This window comes from Cryptotermes secundus, unplaced genomic scaffold (genome assembly GCF_002891405.2).
Source record: "Cryptotermes secundus unplaced genomic scaffold, Csec_1.0 scaffold2457, whole genome shotgun sequence".
Classification (NCBI taxonomy): Eukaryota; Metazoa; Arthropoda; class Insecta; order Blattodea; family Kalotermitidae; genus Cryptotermes; species Cryptotermes secundus.
The window spans coordinates 80,269-97,202 of NW_019727139.1; the positions used below are offsets into that span (position 1 = coordinate 80,269).

The 16,934-nt window shown below is 39.4% G+C and overlaps 1 protein-coding gene across 7 annotated transcripts in view; it reads right to left on the reverse strand.

Annotated features, from left to right (window-relative positions):
- Positions 1–891: 891 nt before the first annotated feature.
- LOC111864562 (extracellular signal-regulated kinase 2) overlaps positions 892–16,934 on the reverse strand; it is a 45,574-nt gene continuing 29,531 nt past the window's right edge. For 2 of the 7 annotated variants that reach the window (XM_023851912.2, XM_023851907.2), the window contains exons 8-10: positions 16,593–16,795; positions 14,994–15,148; positions 892–1,204 (exon numbers count right to left, since the gene is read on the reverse strand). In XM_023851912.2, coding sequence (XP_023707680.1) covers positions 995–1,204; positions 14,994–15,148; positions 16,593–16,795 — 568 coding nt within the window. In that variant the 3' untranslated portion in view covers positions 892–994. Of the gene's footprint in view, positions 1,205–6,416; positions 7,199–7,600; positions 7,695–12,335; positions 12,397–14,993; positions 15,149–16,592; positions 16,796–16,934 lie in introns of those variants that run through there. The other 5 variants (XR_002842819.2, XM_033751486.1, XM_023851908.2 and 2 more) reach the window with 5 other exon arrangements.

The following is a 16,934-nucleotide window of genomic DNA, read 5'->3' on the forward strand; positions in this document are numbered from 1 at the left end:
GTGACGTCACCGCGGAGGGGAGTGGCGGGGCGGGAACTCGCCTATTACCGTTGTAACGCGAACGTTACGTCACCGCCACGTACCGCTGGGGAGGTAGGGGTGATCCATGGCTCAACACGTCACAATATCTTCATACACCTGCTTGTAGACACATGATCTGAACATTCAGCAGCATTAACTGATGTCACACCACTTTTGAATTTAAATGAAAGTCAAATATTTGGATTCTGATCCCTATTCCCTTTCTGACAGTAAGTAATATCTTGTAGATTTATGCAGCAGTTTTGCCTAATATGAAGCAGAACCTTTTGAAATCTGCCATTCTATGATAAAATGCAAATCACAGAGTACACAACATACAATGTCATTTAATGGCAAATGACTTAGGAGAATCCACTTTACCTCCACATAACAGGGGTGTTTTGTCCTAACTCATATTGCAGTCAGTCGGCAAAGTAATTCATCACTTCACACATATTTAAATTTCTACTGAGAAAAAACACTGAGGTAGATTAGTATATTTTAATGAGAACATCTACCTATAGCTTTAATACAGTGTCTTCTGTTAAAATACTGCTGTTGTTTCTTGATTAGGCTTTGTTTTGGTATTTGAAAACTAACTGCAATGATGGATGGAAGCAATACATATAAAGTGTATTTAATATAACTTGACTGGTGTTATGTTAATTGAGCCAACAACCCATACTTCTAAAATTTATGGGTGATGCAAAAAGAGCCTTACAGACACATACCAACATATGCTCTTCTAAGCTGATAAACACATAATGACTAAATTTACATAAATGGGACTGTCACAATGAACTCGCTCATAGTAGTATTTTGTTTATAGTGTTATCCTTGGTGGAAATATGAAACCAGTCCTAGAACATGAACACTGACAGATGCTTTTTATTCACTGAACAGCTTACAATATCTTTCACTGTAGATCTGCATTCTGTTACACATTCAGCATGGACAATATACGTACATATCCTTAATACTGAAGTGTTGTACACAACTCAAGAAGTGCAGAAGCTGTTACAATGCCATAATTCTGATTGTAACTGTTAAATGGCATTGGTTCAATATAACTACACTGCTTTCGATGCTGAGGCATCTGCCGTTGGCCACAAGACCTTTGTTTACAGCTTCCACTGTGAGGACAAGGTTCTGTACCTCTCTCGGATCTAAAATAATTCCTAACCTGAAATAAAATAACAGAGTCAACTCATTCAAGAACAGAATACCTGCATTTGAGAGAAGAATTCTTCTTTCATATGCTTCTTTGAAACTACAAATCCACTGTTTAATATAGAATTTCAATGGTGGATATGCCACACTAGTATACCATGTAGTCTTCTGGATATGGCACTATGTCAAAATGTCATTTATGATCAACATTTGGACATTCAGCAATATCAGAAAGACTCTACAATGCACAGGGAACACAATAAAGACCACAAACCTCTTATTTCAGTGTTACATATTCACATACAGAAATCCTTCACCAATCAGAGGGAATATGTTCTCAAAAAACATCAAGAATGGCAACAGCATTACCAAGGCTTTTTAAGAAATTGGGGATTAGGGGAACAACAGCCTCCGATAACAATCATCAAAGCCTCAGTCACCTTCTCCTCCAGTAAACACAAAAAAGATGAGATAACTTTAGTAGTAAAATATAAAAGCATTGTCACAAAAAGACATGCTATAATGGTATTCTGGAAGCAGGAACGCTCCTTTCATATGCAATTACTGGCCTGCCCTCAGTAACTGTGGATCTCAGGGTGCAGAATCCATATGTTCTCAATGTGCATGCAAATTCAAAACAATGTATATATTTGCACTGCACATTCCAGAAAAAGCAATTCTTGCTCTCCACTGAGGCACAACATGGAAAAACAGTGGATAAATTGACAGGTACAAGTTAAGCATACTGAACAGTTTGATATTAAAATCAACAGGATTACATTTATCAGTCCATCATGCAAAACGTAAGCAAAGAAGTGTCCTGGGTACCTGTTACTAGGAAGAAAACAGGTGTCAAACAATGAAAAATGACACCTTTGCTTCAACCTTTTCTCCTTCTATAGGTTGGACTTACCATATTATTTATCAAAAGCTTCAAGGATGGGGCATAGGCAAATTTTAATCTTATCTGTTTTATTATGAGTAGTAAGAAAAATGGTTAAACAAGTATTCTTCATTTCTGTTTAGAATTTTGCTTCTCAGACATGGCTAGTGTTTTAGCTGCTATTTAACATTGCACATTATTAATAAAAGTTTCAGTTACATAAATAATGGCCAAGTTGCAGAGTCCTTAAGTGTGTTTAGTTACACAAAAAGAGTTAAAGGAATTAACTTACTGTGCCACAAAGCAAAAAAAAATATTTTGGTACCTGCAGCATTCACACTTTCAATATCTATGATAAATATGTGGCTCTTTTATATGTTGCATTCTTCATATAATTTCTAGGACCATACTCGTGCAGCAGCTTCTCAAGAATGAGCCTCAAACTGGTTGCTCACACAGTACACTCACTATACATATAACAGCCCTTTTTCATTTCATTAGATCTTTCTTACATTTCTTCAGAGTCAAGGTATGCCTCCTCTTTTCAAGTTCCTTCATTTAATAACAGTCTGGGCAGAGTACAAACTAGGCAGCACCTTGTTACGAAAACGAACCCATTCTGTATTGGTTCAATGCTCATGCAACCAAATATTTGCCTCAGCACTTTGTTTTCAAATACTTCAGATATTTGTTCTTGCTTTAGAATGAGAGATGGCATTTTGTGACCTTACAAAACAATGAATTCAAGTGTTCTATGCACTGTATCTTTTAATTTTCTTGAAAGTTGTCAAAAATAGTAGTCTATCTGTGTGTATCTCTGTATCACTCCATTTCAACATCTGAATCAGTTGTTCAATTTTCACAGAACTCTGAATGATCACTTTGTCACTGGAGGTCACATCATTACAGTTTTCATTTCCTGCAATCAGTACTAACAAAATGATTGCTGTGTGAACTTGTGAAGTGAGAGCCACACTAGTGCTACTCAATTTAAGATCCCAAAATGTGATATGATAAGATTTTTTTTTTAAATATGCAATATTTGTTAGCTGTAAAAAAATAACACAAGAAACCATGTGGCAATCTTCTTTACCTATTAGTTTGATGGTGATAATTAATGAACCATTGCGGCTGGGCATGCGAAATTTCGCATGAAGATAGATCACAAATATTACGTACAAAATATTGTACTTGGTAAGTCAGTAATTGCCGGTCACGGTAGCCGAGCGGTCTAAGGCATCCACTGTCTTTGCTCGGAAGCCGGGATCGTGGGTTCGAATCCCACTCAGGCATGGATGTTTGTGTGCATTTTTCTGTGTTTGTCTACAGGTAGAGGCCTTGCGACAAGCTGATCACTCGCCCAAGGAGTCCTACCGTATGTGTAAGATCTAGAAAAACCGAAGTGAATGGAGTTCATGGAGGTAGGCCTAGGCCCACTGGGGCTGTAGTACCAAGAAAAAAAAATTCAGTAATTACAATTATGCTGAGGGTGAGAACCTGTGAGGTTATATCTGACAAATATAATGTAGGACTGATTTGTATATAAGTAACAAGTTCTTCACAAAAATAATATAACAATGACAACAGTAATGGATTTTTAGGACACACACACACACACACACACAAGGAGCAGGTCCAATCGCTTGCCATTGCACCATAACCCTCAATGATCTGTTGTGCATACTCTTGTGTTTTAATCCTTCAACAGTCCTACACTTCAAAAGAAGTGCAGGATTCAGTTATTAGGGGCAACATGATAGTTGTCCGATTTCATAAAAGTGGCCCAGGTGATGAAATCTTAAATAAGGTATGGCCTCACACACAGGATGCGTGTAGCTGTTTCATCTCTTTCTAGGCACCATTTTGAAAAGGTATCCTTTTAGGTGACAGTGTCCTGTAAGTAGTCCTACCACTCACCGTGATTGGTTTCTGTTTAAACTCCTCAGTTCTTCTAGCAGAGGGTCCCTGTATGAATCCCTTTGCTTGTTATGGATTCTCAGTATTTTTTGTGGTCTCTGTTTGTCCAGTCCCTGACAGTTTTCTTGGCAACTTCTACTGAGATTCTACAGCTGGTTTAGGTCCAATAAATGAACATTCAGATCCAAATTCTGCCAGTTGGTTGGCAGTTCCATTTCCAACAACACCCTCATGATTCAGCTACTTGCACAAGAGACTGACGGCAGTCCCAAACCAGTTTTGAGTTAATCTGGTAATTGTCAAGTGCTTTAATTGCAGCTTGACTATCTGATAAAATATATAGTGTTTCTGCTTCTATAGTTTCTATGCAGATTCTCAATTGCACATGCCTTGATGGCATACACTTCTGCCTGGAATACTGTGGTGTATTGCTCAAGGCTGAAGCTAAGCTTCTGTCCTGTGCCATAACCATACACCCCCAGCCCCAGTACCTTTATTTATCTTGAGGACATCTCTGTACCAGATTAGTCCTCCCTTCCTATCATGTTGAAACCTGTCTTTCCATTCACTTCTGTCAGGGAATCTGACTACAAAGGGTTTATTATATACAGGTCTCAGTATCATTCTGTCAGTCCCAATCTGTAGGTTGGGTTCATTTTCATGCCCTGTCATGTATGTATGTCCAGAACAGTCAGATTTACGTTTCCATTGATCACTGCAGTGGGAGAAGTCCAACGAGGACCTAAATTGCAGCTATTGGAGCTGCTCTCATTGCTCCAGCAATGCTCAAGCAGGCCATCTTTTGCAATTTGTTAAGTTCAGCCTTGCTTGTTTTGAATTTGACTCTAGGCCACCACACAGTGGCAGCATAAATGACTATGGTTCTTACAACCAGAGTGTAAATCCAGTATATCACCTTTGGTTTTAGTTCCCAGGTTTTCCCAAACATGCCTCTAGGTGTCCAAAAGGCTCTGTAGTCCTTGTCAGTTACTTTTTCCATTTCAGCACCTTGCCTAGTGTTAGTCCAAGGTACCTGACCTCACTGAATAATTGGATTGTATTAGTGAAGAGTGTTGGTTCCATCATCATCATCATCATCAGTACTCTGTCAAGACGACAGGTCCACAGTCTCTTCCAAAACAATTTCTCCACTTAATGCGATCTAGAGCTTTCTCCTTCAAATGACAGTATCCTCTTCTCTCCCCAAGGTCATCCAGCATCTTCTTACGTCTTCTTCCNTTCATGTAGGATATTCCTCTGCTCACTGACTCTAATTAACACTTCTTCATTTCTCACATAATCAGTCCAACTGATCTTCTCCATCCTTCTCCAACACCACATTTCAAAACTTTCCAGATGTTTCTGATCTACTGCCCTTAGTGTCCATGTTTCAGCCCCATACAGAGCTATGCTCCAAATGTAGCATTTCACTAGTTTAAATCCCCTAATATACTCTTCCTAGTAAAAGATATTATCACTGTCTTATCGGGTTCATGATCAATTTTGTCTTATTGCACCTTTGCTGGTTTGTGCATAGAGCTGTTTGCAAGACCTCTGACACAGGTCAAAGGAATTTTGTGTTGAATAGGATTGCATAACGTCTGAGTATTCTACTGTATAATAATCAGTGTCACTTAGCTCCCAAAGAAGCTCATCCATGACCAGGCTTCACAGCAGAGGTGAGAGTACACCTCCCTGAAGGCATCCCCTAGCTGCAGACGCCTTCATGGTTTCTCCTGACAATGTAGTTATTATGGTTCTGCTTTCCAGCATAGAACTGATCCACCTCTAAATAGCAGGCTCAATGTTGTGCCTTTCAGCAGTGTGTGTTATTATATGAAATGAGGTTCTTTCAAAAGCTCCCTCTGTATCAAGGAAAGCTCCTAGGATGATTCCCTTGCACAGGGTGGCACATGAAATGATCCAGTATTTGATCTATTAATACAATTTTTATTTCAGTTACAGTACTAGAATCTAATACACAAAAAAGAAAGACCATTGCATGGAGATTTATTCTCTAAAAATCAAGTGTTCAATATGACCACCATTAAGTCTGGCAACTTCTTCAACATAAAATGTGATGTTGCTGGCTACTTGACAGCACATAACCTCAGTTACCTCGTTGCAGGCCTGAATGATTAGTGCTCTCAATCACATTAATGTTTGTGGCCTTTTGGAAAAATCTTCTCCTTAACCCTTTGACGTGGTCATTTAAATTCTGCGGCCGCGGCTCCTGCGGTAATATATTCAGCCGGCCATTTAAATTTTGCTCGAAAATTATTTATTCATCATTGTTCTTAAATTCTATGAGATAGGAACATGAAACTTTCACTAAAATGATCTTAAAAGGTGGTTTTATAACCTTACCTTATAATATGAACCCCCTTTATATCTTCAATGGAAGCANACGAAACATACACGTCGAACCCCCCCAGACGATTTAAATCCCTGACGAAACATACACGACGAACCACGGCAACGGGTTAAGGAATCCCCCCAAAAAGTAGGCACATGGATTTAAATCAGGACTATTTGGTGGCCAGTTCTGTCCACATGCGAAATGATGAGAAGATTGGTTTGAGTTGACATGCAAGTCAAAAGTGCCATACAGGAAGTCCAAAGCAACATTCGCTGTGTGTGGCCTGGCTCTATCCTGAATGAACCACTGACTTTGAAAAGGCAAACCTGTAACAAGAAGGTGAGACATGAAAGTATTGTGCAACACGCTTAAATAGTGCTCACTGTTCACTGTCTCTTCATAGAAAATTGGCCCTAGCAGTCTACGACTTGAGATGGCGACCCACACTGCAATCCTCAGTGCATGATGCACCTTCTCACAAATCACATGTGGATTCTTTGATGACCAAAATCGCACATTCTGTTCATTAACCGCAACTTCTAAGTGGAAGTGTGCCTCATCAGAAAACCAAACATTGTTTAATGATACCTCATTATTCTGAGCCCATTTAGTAAATGCCATTCTTTGATGTTTGTTTTGAACTGTAAGTTTAGGCAATATTGTCATTTTGTATGGATACAAATTCAAATCACTTTCCAATATTTATTGTACAAATTGTCTGTATATCCCAAGTTGTACTGGAGCCTTCCTTGTTGATTTACTGGGGCTTCTTTGCAGTGTCACTCTGACAGCATCAATGTTCTCCAGAGAATGCACAGATGAAGGCCAGTGACGTTTCCTCTGCAACACTGAACCATCATTATTAAACTGGTTATAAAATTTATGATTGTTTTGAATGAAGGCACCCATGGTGTTTGAAAATGGGCACGAAACTGCCTCTGTGTGACCACAACACTTCTTATTTCATTAAACAACAACACTGCTTTTATGTGTTGTTCTACAGAGAGTTCCTTTATCAGCCATCTTGTGTAAACTTGCATATGAGCAGGAACACCATGACACTAGCACGCTCAGGAAGAGAAAGAACTAATGATGTCCATAAGTGTTACCATGTTACAAAACATAATTCATTAAATGGTTAAATAATTAATATTAAATCAAATACTGGATCATTTCATGTGTCACTCTGTATTTAATAGCACTTTCTATGCATATTGCCACATTTTGAAGAGCAGTTTCAGTGGACTTACCAATAAGGTATGCATGTTGGCTTAGGTGTTTCGGTGTAGAGGATGCTCATTTAGTACACCGACCCTAGTGTCTATCCACTAATTTCTCCATCATCTTCAAAAGAAAAGATGACAGGCTGATAGGATGATATACCTCAGCCTCGGTGTAGTCAGATTTCTTGGGTTTTGGATTAAACATTACCGTATTTACGCATGTATAGGCTGCACATTTTTTGCCAAAAATTCAAGAGGAAAACTGGGGTGCGGCTTATATTCGAAATATTCGAAATCACACTTCATTTAAAAAAAATTATATTCATAATTAGTAATACAGAATGTTCAAAGATCAAGGAAACCGGGACAGCAGCGTAGAGGGGATGAAACGTTTCTCTGCGACTACTGTGCCCCTCCCCGCTAGCGAGAGTGCAGTCGTGTCGCTGATACCCTTACATCAGTTTCTGTACATGCACACATATATAAGAATACTATAAAAAGATAACACAAACTTACTGTGCTTTATAACAGGTGCTGAAAGTGACCCCCTTCTGCTTGCAAACATGCTTCGCATCGCATGAATAAATTATGCGACACTTTCTGAAGTTGGTCCACGGTAATTGAACCATATTACTGTTCATCACTTGACTCGTTACTGTCGATGTCGCTCTCGCTCGAAGTTTCGCTGTCAGGTGATGTCAGCCATACAGCGTCATCTTCAGTCCCGTCCATTGCGTTGGAAATGGATGTGACTTTAAAACTTTTGGAAACCATTTCTTCTGGTATGGTGTTCCATGCAGCCACAATCCACTCACACATTTGACTTAATGAAGGTTTCTTCAATCGTCCAGTCGGCGTCATCTCCGTGGAACCGCATCTCCAGTCCCGGTAAAAGCGCCGCAAATGAGACTTGAAAGGACGGTTTATTGACACGTCAAGTGGTTGTAACATGCCAGTCATCCCCCCTGGTATCACAACCATATCACTTTTCTCCTGCCTCATCTTCACTTTCACATTTTCAGTTAAATGGCTTCGAAAACTGTCAACCACTAACATTGACCGCTGACGTAAAAGTGCGCCTGGGCGCCGAAACCACACTGATTTCAACCAATCCAGATAGAGCTCTTCTGTCATCCATCCTTTTTCTTGAACTCTCACCAAAATTCCCGGTGGAAGCTTTTCTTTCGGCAATGTTTTGCGTTTGAAGATTACAAATGGTGGTAGTTTGTTTCCATCAGCAGTGATACCAAGCATTACGGTACACCGCTGCTTTTCTGCTCCTGCAGTCCGCACATGCACTGTTTTTTCGCCTGCTTTGTTCACTGTACTTTCACCCGGCATTTCAAAGAACACAGGAGTTTCATCAACATTTCCAATAGCTCCCATGGTGTAGTTGTGCGTCTTTCTTAATTTCAGGACATGTTTTTGAAATGCAAGCAGTTTCTCCTGGTATGTGTCGGGAAGGCGCTGCGCTATTGACGTCCGTCGCCGAATTACAAGATCATGTCGGGCCATAAAGCGCCTTGCCCATCCATAACTTCCCTTAAATTCATTACGAGGAATTTTCATTCTGTCCGCTATTTTGAGGCCTTCAAATTGAATCATTTCCACAGACACTGAAAATCCATCCGCCCGTGTATTACGCACGTATCGCAAAAGTTTATTTTCAAGTTCTGGAAATTTAGCTTTCTTTCCGCGGAAAGATTGTCGATTTTGTGACGTTTTTTCAAGGGCATCTTTCGTTAGTATCCATCTTCGCACATTTTTTTCGTCAACGTCGAATTTTCTCCCTGCTGCTCGATTTCCGTGTTCTTGTGCGTAACGCACCACTTGAAGTTTAAATTTAGACGTATAACCTGCTCTTACTCGACCCATGTTTCACTCAGAACTAACCAGGCAAGTCAAGTAAAGGCGAAAAGGTTATAACTCTCCCCCGCAATGCCTTTGTTCCGAGCGGTACCGTTATTTTCGCTAGTTGTGAACTTAGGAATGTTAAACATTGCCAAATTTTGGAATAATTTCTACTCCTGAAATAATATTCCAAGAAAATTATTTTTTCTATAATTTCTGTCTGAAAATTGTGCTGCGGCCTATACATGCGTAAATACGGTATTTTAACCTGCCTACAGGCCATTGGAATAAATCAATATGTCAGACAGGCTCTAAATGTGGGAAAGGAGTGGAACTAAATATTCCACCTCTTGCTGCAAAAATGCTGCTATAATTTCATCTATTCCCACTGATTTAAGTAGTTTGAAGGTACCTAGTGCCCATCTAATTTTGGACTGATTTATTAAATTTCTGGCCAGGTTTCAGTCTCCTCTGTTTGTTGTGCATTTGCATATATTCAGGTTCTGCTGTCCCTGTCCATCATTTAAATCACCAAGCAGCACTGAGTCTGGAAAGCAAACTCTGAATAGCTCTTGCGGTGTCTCCCCTCCAGTTTGGGTGCACTGACCATCAGGTAGCTTAACACTGCTCACCCCATTGGTTGCTTGTTTTACCATGATCTCCATTAACTGGCACTGCCTGGTACATCAATGATCTCCTGGTAGTACCTCCTGCATGAAGATTGTTTGGCTTGCTTAATATCTTTGTTGTAACAGGTGAGGGTTTTCTTATAGGTATTCCACTGGCCTATCCTTTTAGCTATGCTAAATAGACTTCTTATTTTGTCTCTCAGCAAACTCAGCTTCTTATTCTACCAAGGTGCTTTCCTTGGTGAGTAATTGGTCTTTGCTGGACAATACTTATGATAGGACATGATGACAGCCTGCTGCAACTGGTCAGCAGTCAGATCTATGTCTCTTATTGTGTCTACACTTCACAAAATGGTCTAAAAATTTACCCTTAGGTTGTCTTTGTATGATTCCCAGTTTGATCTCTTCAGATCCCTGAAAGTAACTCCAGTTGTAGCTATGTTACCTATCCAGAAGCATATGTACCTGTGATCTGACAAAGATGGCTCATCAGTACATGCCAATTACTTACCAGGTTTCCTACTTTATAAGCCCCTAATGTCAAATCAATAACCTCCTTCCTATTGCAAACCACTAAGGTAGGCTCATTACCTTGCTTAAGAATATTCTGTTTCAAACTCAACAAATATCCCACAAAGCTTTCTCATCTGGGATTGGTGTCAATGTTCCCCCATAATATGTGGTGTGCATTGGTAACACATTCAATGATAAGGTACGTTTTCCTGCTGTGGCAGTAATCCATTAAGTCCCTTAGTTCCTTGGTTGGCAATGGCTCGTCTGAGTCATGTGGAAGGTAAGCTGAGGCAATGATAAGCTCCTTGCAGCCTCCTCCACATGTATGTCATCATCACTATTGTCACATCCCTATAACAAAACTCCAACAAGGGCAAGGCATTAATATGGCTCCTGACATAAATTCAGAACCTCATGTTGCCTTCAGGTGCAACAGAAAAGATTGTTTCACCTGAGTTTGTCATACTACCTCTTATTTGGCCCCTATAAATCCAAGACCCCTGAATAAGAGCCATAACTGCCATTCCCTCAGCAAGCAGCTGGCACAGAACCACCATAGCTGCTTTGCTGAGGTATAAGTTATCTGCACAGATTTCACAGTGCTGGTGGTTTTCTTTCCTCCCGCCTCTTGTTTCACTGGGCAAAGGTTTTGTTTCCATATTTCTCTTTTCTTGACAGAAATGGTACTCTCCTTATCGGTCCCTGGATCTGCAGGAGCTGGTGTGATGGTTTCTGTTGCCCTCCTCTGCTCAGCAATCTCAGTCCCAGAAGAAGAGGACATACCTGCCCCTTCACCCTTGGAAACTGAGTATGAGGATAATGGGCTCAGTGCAGCCCCTTCTTACTGCTGGGCCTCTGCTTCATGATATCTCAAGACCTTAAAAGTTCCTTGAGAAAGTCCTGTAAATATCTTATACTCGGTCCCCTTGATAGCTACCTGGGAGTGCCAGTCTGTGAGAAGGATTATTTTCTGGCCTTTTGGCTCATGTTGCTTGTCAAGGATCCTCCAGTGCTCAGTATGAAGCCCCAGGTTGAGTTCTTTAATCTACTTCAGCAGCTCATCAGGATTCTTAGCAACTTTTGTAGGACTCTAAATTTATAAGTGAACTCTGTAAGCTCTCTTCAGAACACCTTTATTTTATATTTCACTCCCAAGTAAATGAACTTCAAGCTAATGTTTCCTTTGTGAGTTCAGAACAAACTAGCTTCTTACCACAAATAGTGATTAGTATAATTACAATACCAGTCACTTTGGTAGGACAGGAGGCTGGGTGTGCCCCAGAACTGGTCTGAACAATGTGGAGAGAAAAATCTTCACCCTACTGCCGTGGCTCAAATCTTTGGGAAACAGCGTATTTCAAAAGTATACTGTGAAAAATCTTAAATGGAGGGAATTTTACCTGAGAATGTTGATTTGGGACTGCTTAATTAGGGAAACTATATGTCAAGGAATATTAAATGGGGGGTTCCACTATAACATCTACAAGCGCATGCACACATGCTATACTGATAGTATTTCTCATGCAGTCTGGGCTTCTATGCCTTGCTAGAGCAGGCATATGTCAGATTCTGTTATTCCCTCAAGTCTTTCAATAATTTTGCATTATATTTCTTTCATTTTCATGCTCTACAGAAATGGTGCCAGTACTCACAAGAAAGAGATCTGCCTACACATATACCCATCTGGAACACATGCAAGCACTGTATCCCAGAACTGGTAGCAAAAGCAATGACAGTGAGCACACAGGTATGATTGTGTGCAGAAATACCTTGTGTCTAATCTAACAAGATGCTCCAGTAAAGTCAGATCAACTCCATCTAGCATACCAACTGTAACCCGCATGTAAGAAACCACAATTTACATCAATGACTAACATGAAAATAAGTACCAGGTTGTTTAATGAGGTAGACAGAAAATATTACTTACTTACTTATGGAGCTGAGCCCTTCTTGAGGAGAAGCCAAATCTGCAGCTACTCAAAAGTTTCCCAGCGTTTATGGAACCCGAAGGTTCATTACCATGTTCACAAGAGCCCTCCATTGGTCCCTATCCTGAGCCAGATCAATACAATCCATACCATCCCATCCTATCTCTCTAAGATCCATTTTAATAGTCCACTCACCTACGCCTTGGTCTTCCCAGTGGTGTCTTTCCTTTTGATTTTCTTACAAATATCCTGTATGCATTCCTCATCTCACCCATTCGTGCTATATGCCCTGCCCACCTCATTCTCCTTGACTTGATCAATCTAATTTTACTTGGAGAATAGTAAAAGTTATGAAGCTCCTCATTATGCAGTTTTCTCTAACCTCCTGTCACTTCATCCCTCTTTGGTCCAAATATTCTCCTCAACACCCTGTTTTCAAACACCCTCAGTCTATATAAGATTTGAGGTTTTCACGGCGGTGACTATGAAGAAAGCTGTCTTCTGGGATGTGGCACTGTGTAACCTTCCCTTCTCTCCCCCTAACACATGCTCTGTACCAGCTCTGGCCCACTACCTGCTGGCTATTCCATCAGACCCTTCCCCTCCCCCTCTCTACTATTTCCCTATGTAGCCACACTGCTTCTCTCCTTCTCTTATACAGCTGTGTTTACTCAACTGGACTCAGTCTGTTGCACCTGCTCTGCTGGTTTGCTCGCGGATGTCTTCTTGTCTTCTACCCTGAAGATGGAAGCGACACATTCCTCCGAAACATCGGTTAACACAATTTCTACATGGCGCCACATCCCAGAACACAGCTTTCTTCACCCTCAGTCTATGTTCCTCCCTTAATATCAGAGACCAAGTTTCACACCCATACAGAACCACAGGCATAATTATAGTTTTGTATATTCTAATTTTTATGTTTTTGGACAGCAGACAAGAAGACAAAAGGTTCTGGATTGAATGGTAGCAAGCATTATCCGAGTTAAATCTCCTCTTAATTTCCTCCACAATCAGGTTTTGATTTGTAATCGGCATTCCCAAATATCTGAACTGTGACACATTTTCAAAACATTTGTTTCATATCGTTATGTCATCATTTTGCCCTGCATTTTGGTAACGAGACAGCAACATATACTTAGTTTTCTCTGTGTTTACTTCTAGACCAGTCTCCTTACTAGCGTCAATTAATGTTTGTGTTTTTCTTTATGGTATCTATATTATCACCCAGTAGATTCACATCATCAGCATAGACCAACAACTGATGTGTCCCACTTAATTTCAGTCCCACCTGGTTTTCCTGGACTTTCCTAATGGCATATACTAAAGAAAAGTTGCGAAGCGGTGACACTCCTTGTTTTAGACTATTCCAGATAGGAAAACTGTCAGACAAATGTTTACCTATACAGACTTTACTATACATTTTGTTTAAACACATTTTAATCAGCCTAACTAGTCTCATGGGTACCCCAAACTCTATCAGAATATTGTACAATACTCCACTCATAACTGAATCATAGGCTTTCTTGAAGTCTATAAATAGCTTATGTACAGCCTCATTGTACTTCCATTTTTTATTCCAGTATCTGACGAATGCAAAAGATCTGATCAGTAGTTGACCTGTTACATATAAACACACAATAATGATACCTAATAATTTGATCTATATATTGAATTAACCTTGAGAGAAGAATATTGGATAAAATTTTGTATGAAGTTGATAGCAGTGATATCCCATGACAATTACTACAGCCAGTTTTATCACCATCCTTGTGAATTGTTGCAATAATAGACTCCTTCCACTGAACAGGAAAATTTTCCTTATTCCAAATAGAATTAATTACCTTAAAGATCTCAGAACGTAATATTTCACCTCCTGCTTGAATCAGTTCTGCCGGAATTTGATCACTACCTGGCAATTTATACGTTTTCAACTTTGCAATACCGATTTCAACCTCAACGGGTCTAGGAAAAGTTACTAACAGCTCAGCTGTATGAATTTCTGTCTGCCTAACATCACTGACCCTATGTACATTCAATAACTGACAGCAGTAATTCTTCCACCTATTCAAAATGTTGTGGGAATCTGCAAGCAGATCAGCAGTTTCATACTTTACCACATTACTTCTAGGTAGGAACCCCCCCCCCTCCTCATAAATTAATTTATTCCTCTATGCAAGTTTCTAATGTTCTTGTTCTTACTGTTCTTTCCAAGTTCTTTAATTTTGTCTTTCAGAGATTCCCTCTTCAGAAGATCTAATACTCAACAAAATTTCAGGACCTTACATTCAATTGTGCTAGCATCACTCCCATCATATAACAGCCACACTGGCACCATCAGTGGTAGAAAACTGAAAAGTAAAAAGGTGAGGTTCCCTACAATGCCAACTTACATCTTGGCATAAAAGAGGGGAACAGGCACACACTGACATGGGGATACCATATGCCTGGGTCTTGTTATGGAAAGATGGATAAAAACAGCTACAAGTGCAAACCTACCAGTTTCGGATGTTCAATATGTTGCTGGTTAGAAGTATCATCAGATGCTTGTTGGACTACTGCAGCAGTGTGCATAAGCTGAACTGGCTGGTGTTGCAATACATGAGATAATGTACTTGATCTCTTACACTGTGTAACTGGCACAGCAACATGAGCTGTAACAACAAAAATATATATATATAGTTTTATAAAAGGGAAATTCACCTTAAAAGATGTTCAACTAACAATTTTAGTTGTTATGCACCTCAAATTGTACTGCCAATAAGCTGAAGGCATGAAGTTCCACCAACTGATTTTCAGTCAGTAAGTACAACAGGCTGCGCCATAGCTCAAGCGGTTAGTCGCTGGCTTCCCACCGTGGCAGCCCGGGTTCGATCCCGGGTCTGGTCAAGTGGGATTTGTGGTGGACAAATTGGCGCTGGGGTGGGTTTTCTCCAAGTACTTCGGTTTCTCCTGCCAATCTTCATTCCACCAAATTCCCATCATCATAATCACTGGGGCAGGTTACAATAGGCCAATCAGTGGCTGCCATGCCAAGTGGACCCAGTTGGACTCCACCCCCCACTAAGTACATTTAATGCAATCTATATTCCCTACAGAACAGACAAATACACTGTAAGATGAGGCACCGGCTAAATAATTAACATCAACACTATAGTACATCTATACCACAGGCCTCCAAGCAGTTTATTACATGTATATAAGTCTGAACATACCATTATGTCTGCGGGAATAACCAAAATTTAAAAAAAACTGATCTGATGATACAGAATAAAGAGTTTTAACCTTATTTTATGTCATAACTTTCGTTTTAATAAGTTTATAGTTCATTGTACTTTTAGACATGTATTTTATAATGTATTATCAAGTATCCAGCTTTACCATCCCAATTGCAGTTCAGTAGTGTGTGAATATGGTAATCATGTGTTTGCCTGATGATGGCTTTATGAGCCAAAGCATGTAGCCAAGCTAATTTTAGCCTTGACCTATATATTGTTGTGTTGTGACAGACTCTAATAAAGAAACTGTAACTAATAGAACATTTATTCTGCCATGACTTGGAAGTCACAGACCTGGAGTATACCAATTATGACAGAAGTTCAATATAAACTTAAATGTATTTAATATAAGCAGCAATTTAATAATATTTAATATAGAGCAATACTTGACTGAGGAACCTAGCCAAAAATACCAAAATAAAAAATGACAAAATGATTAAAAACATGGACAAATATATATACTCAACAGAACAAATAGGTCCAATATGATACCCTGGACTAGACTGGCCATGTGGGCTGTCATTACATATGAAGATTTAAAAAAAATGTTAAAAAATCTCATTAAACATTTACTGTATCCATTTTCTCTTATAACAAAATCTCCTTATTTCACCATGACAAATATATTGTACACTGATTTATTTTATACAATAAGGTTCCTTTACATTTATAATCTTTACATTCTAAAAGAAATCAATCTTCATTTTAATCTACAGAACATACAACTGCAAGAGAGAATCATTTAAAAATTATAAAAATTATACACTTAAGAAAAATGTTTGGTATCTGCAGAGTATTGTGTTACCATTATTATTCTTACCACATAGTTTCATGTCAGATTGAGAAGGCACAGAGTGATTTATCAGCATGGGAATTGTATGATGACTTCGAATAGAAGGCATAGTTTTCACCTCAGCTGATAAATGTCTTCCTTTCTTTGAACAACTATCATGATCTACTTGTGCCCAAGTTCTTGGCTGATAGATCTGTTGATTCTGGCCCTTCTCAGGAAACTTCTGTGTCCTGATTGAAAGTAAATAAAAAAGTTTGTTTAAATGCATATGAAGTATCAATTGGTAACAATAATGATCACTGATTTTCAGTTTCCTGCTTTCAAGCGTGAAGCTTAAGGTTTTAATAGCAGTGAAAATTTAGATTGTGT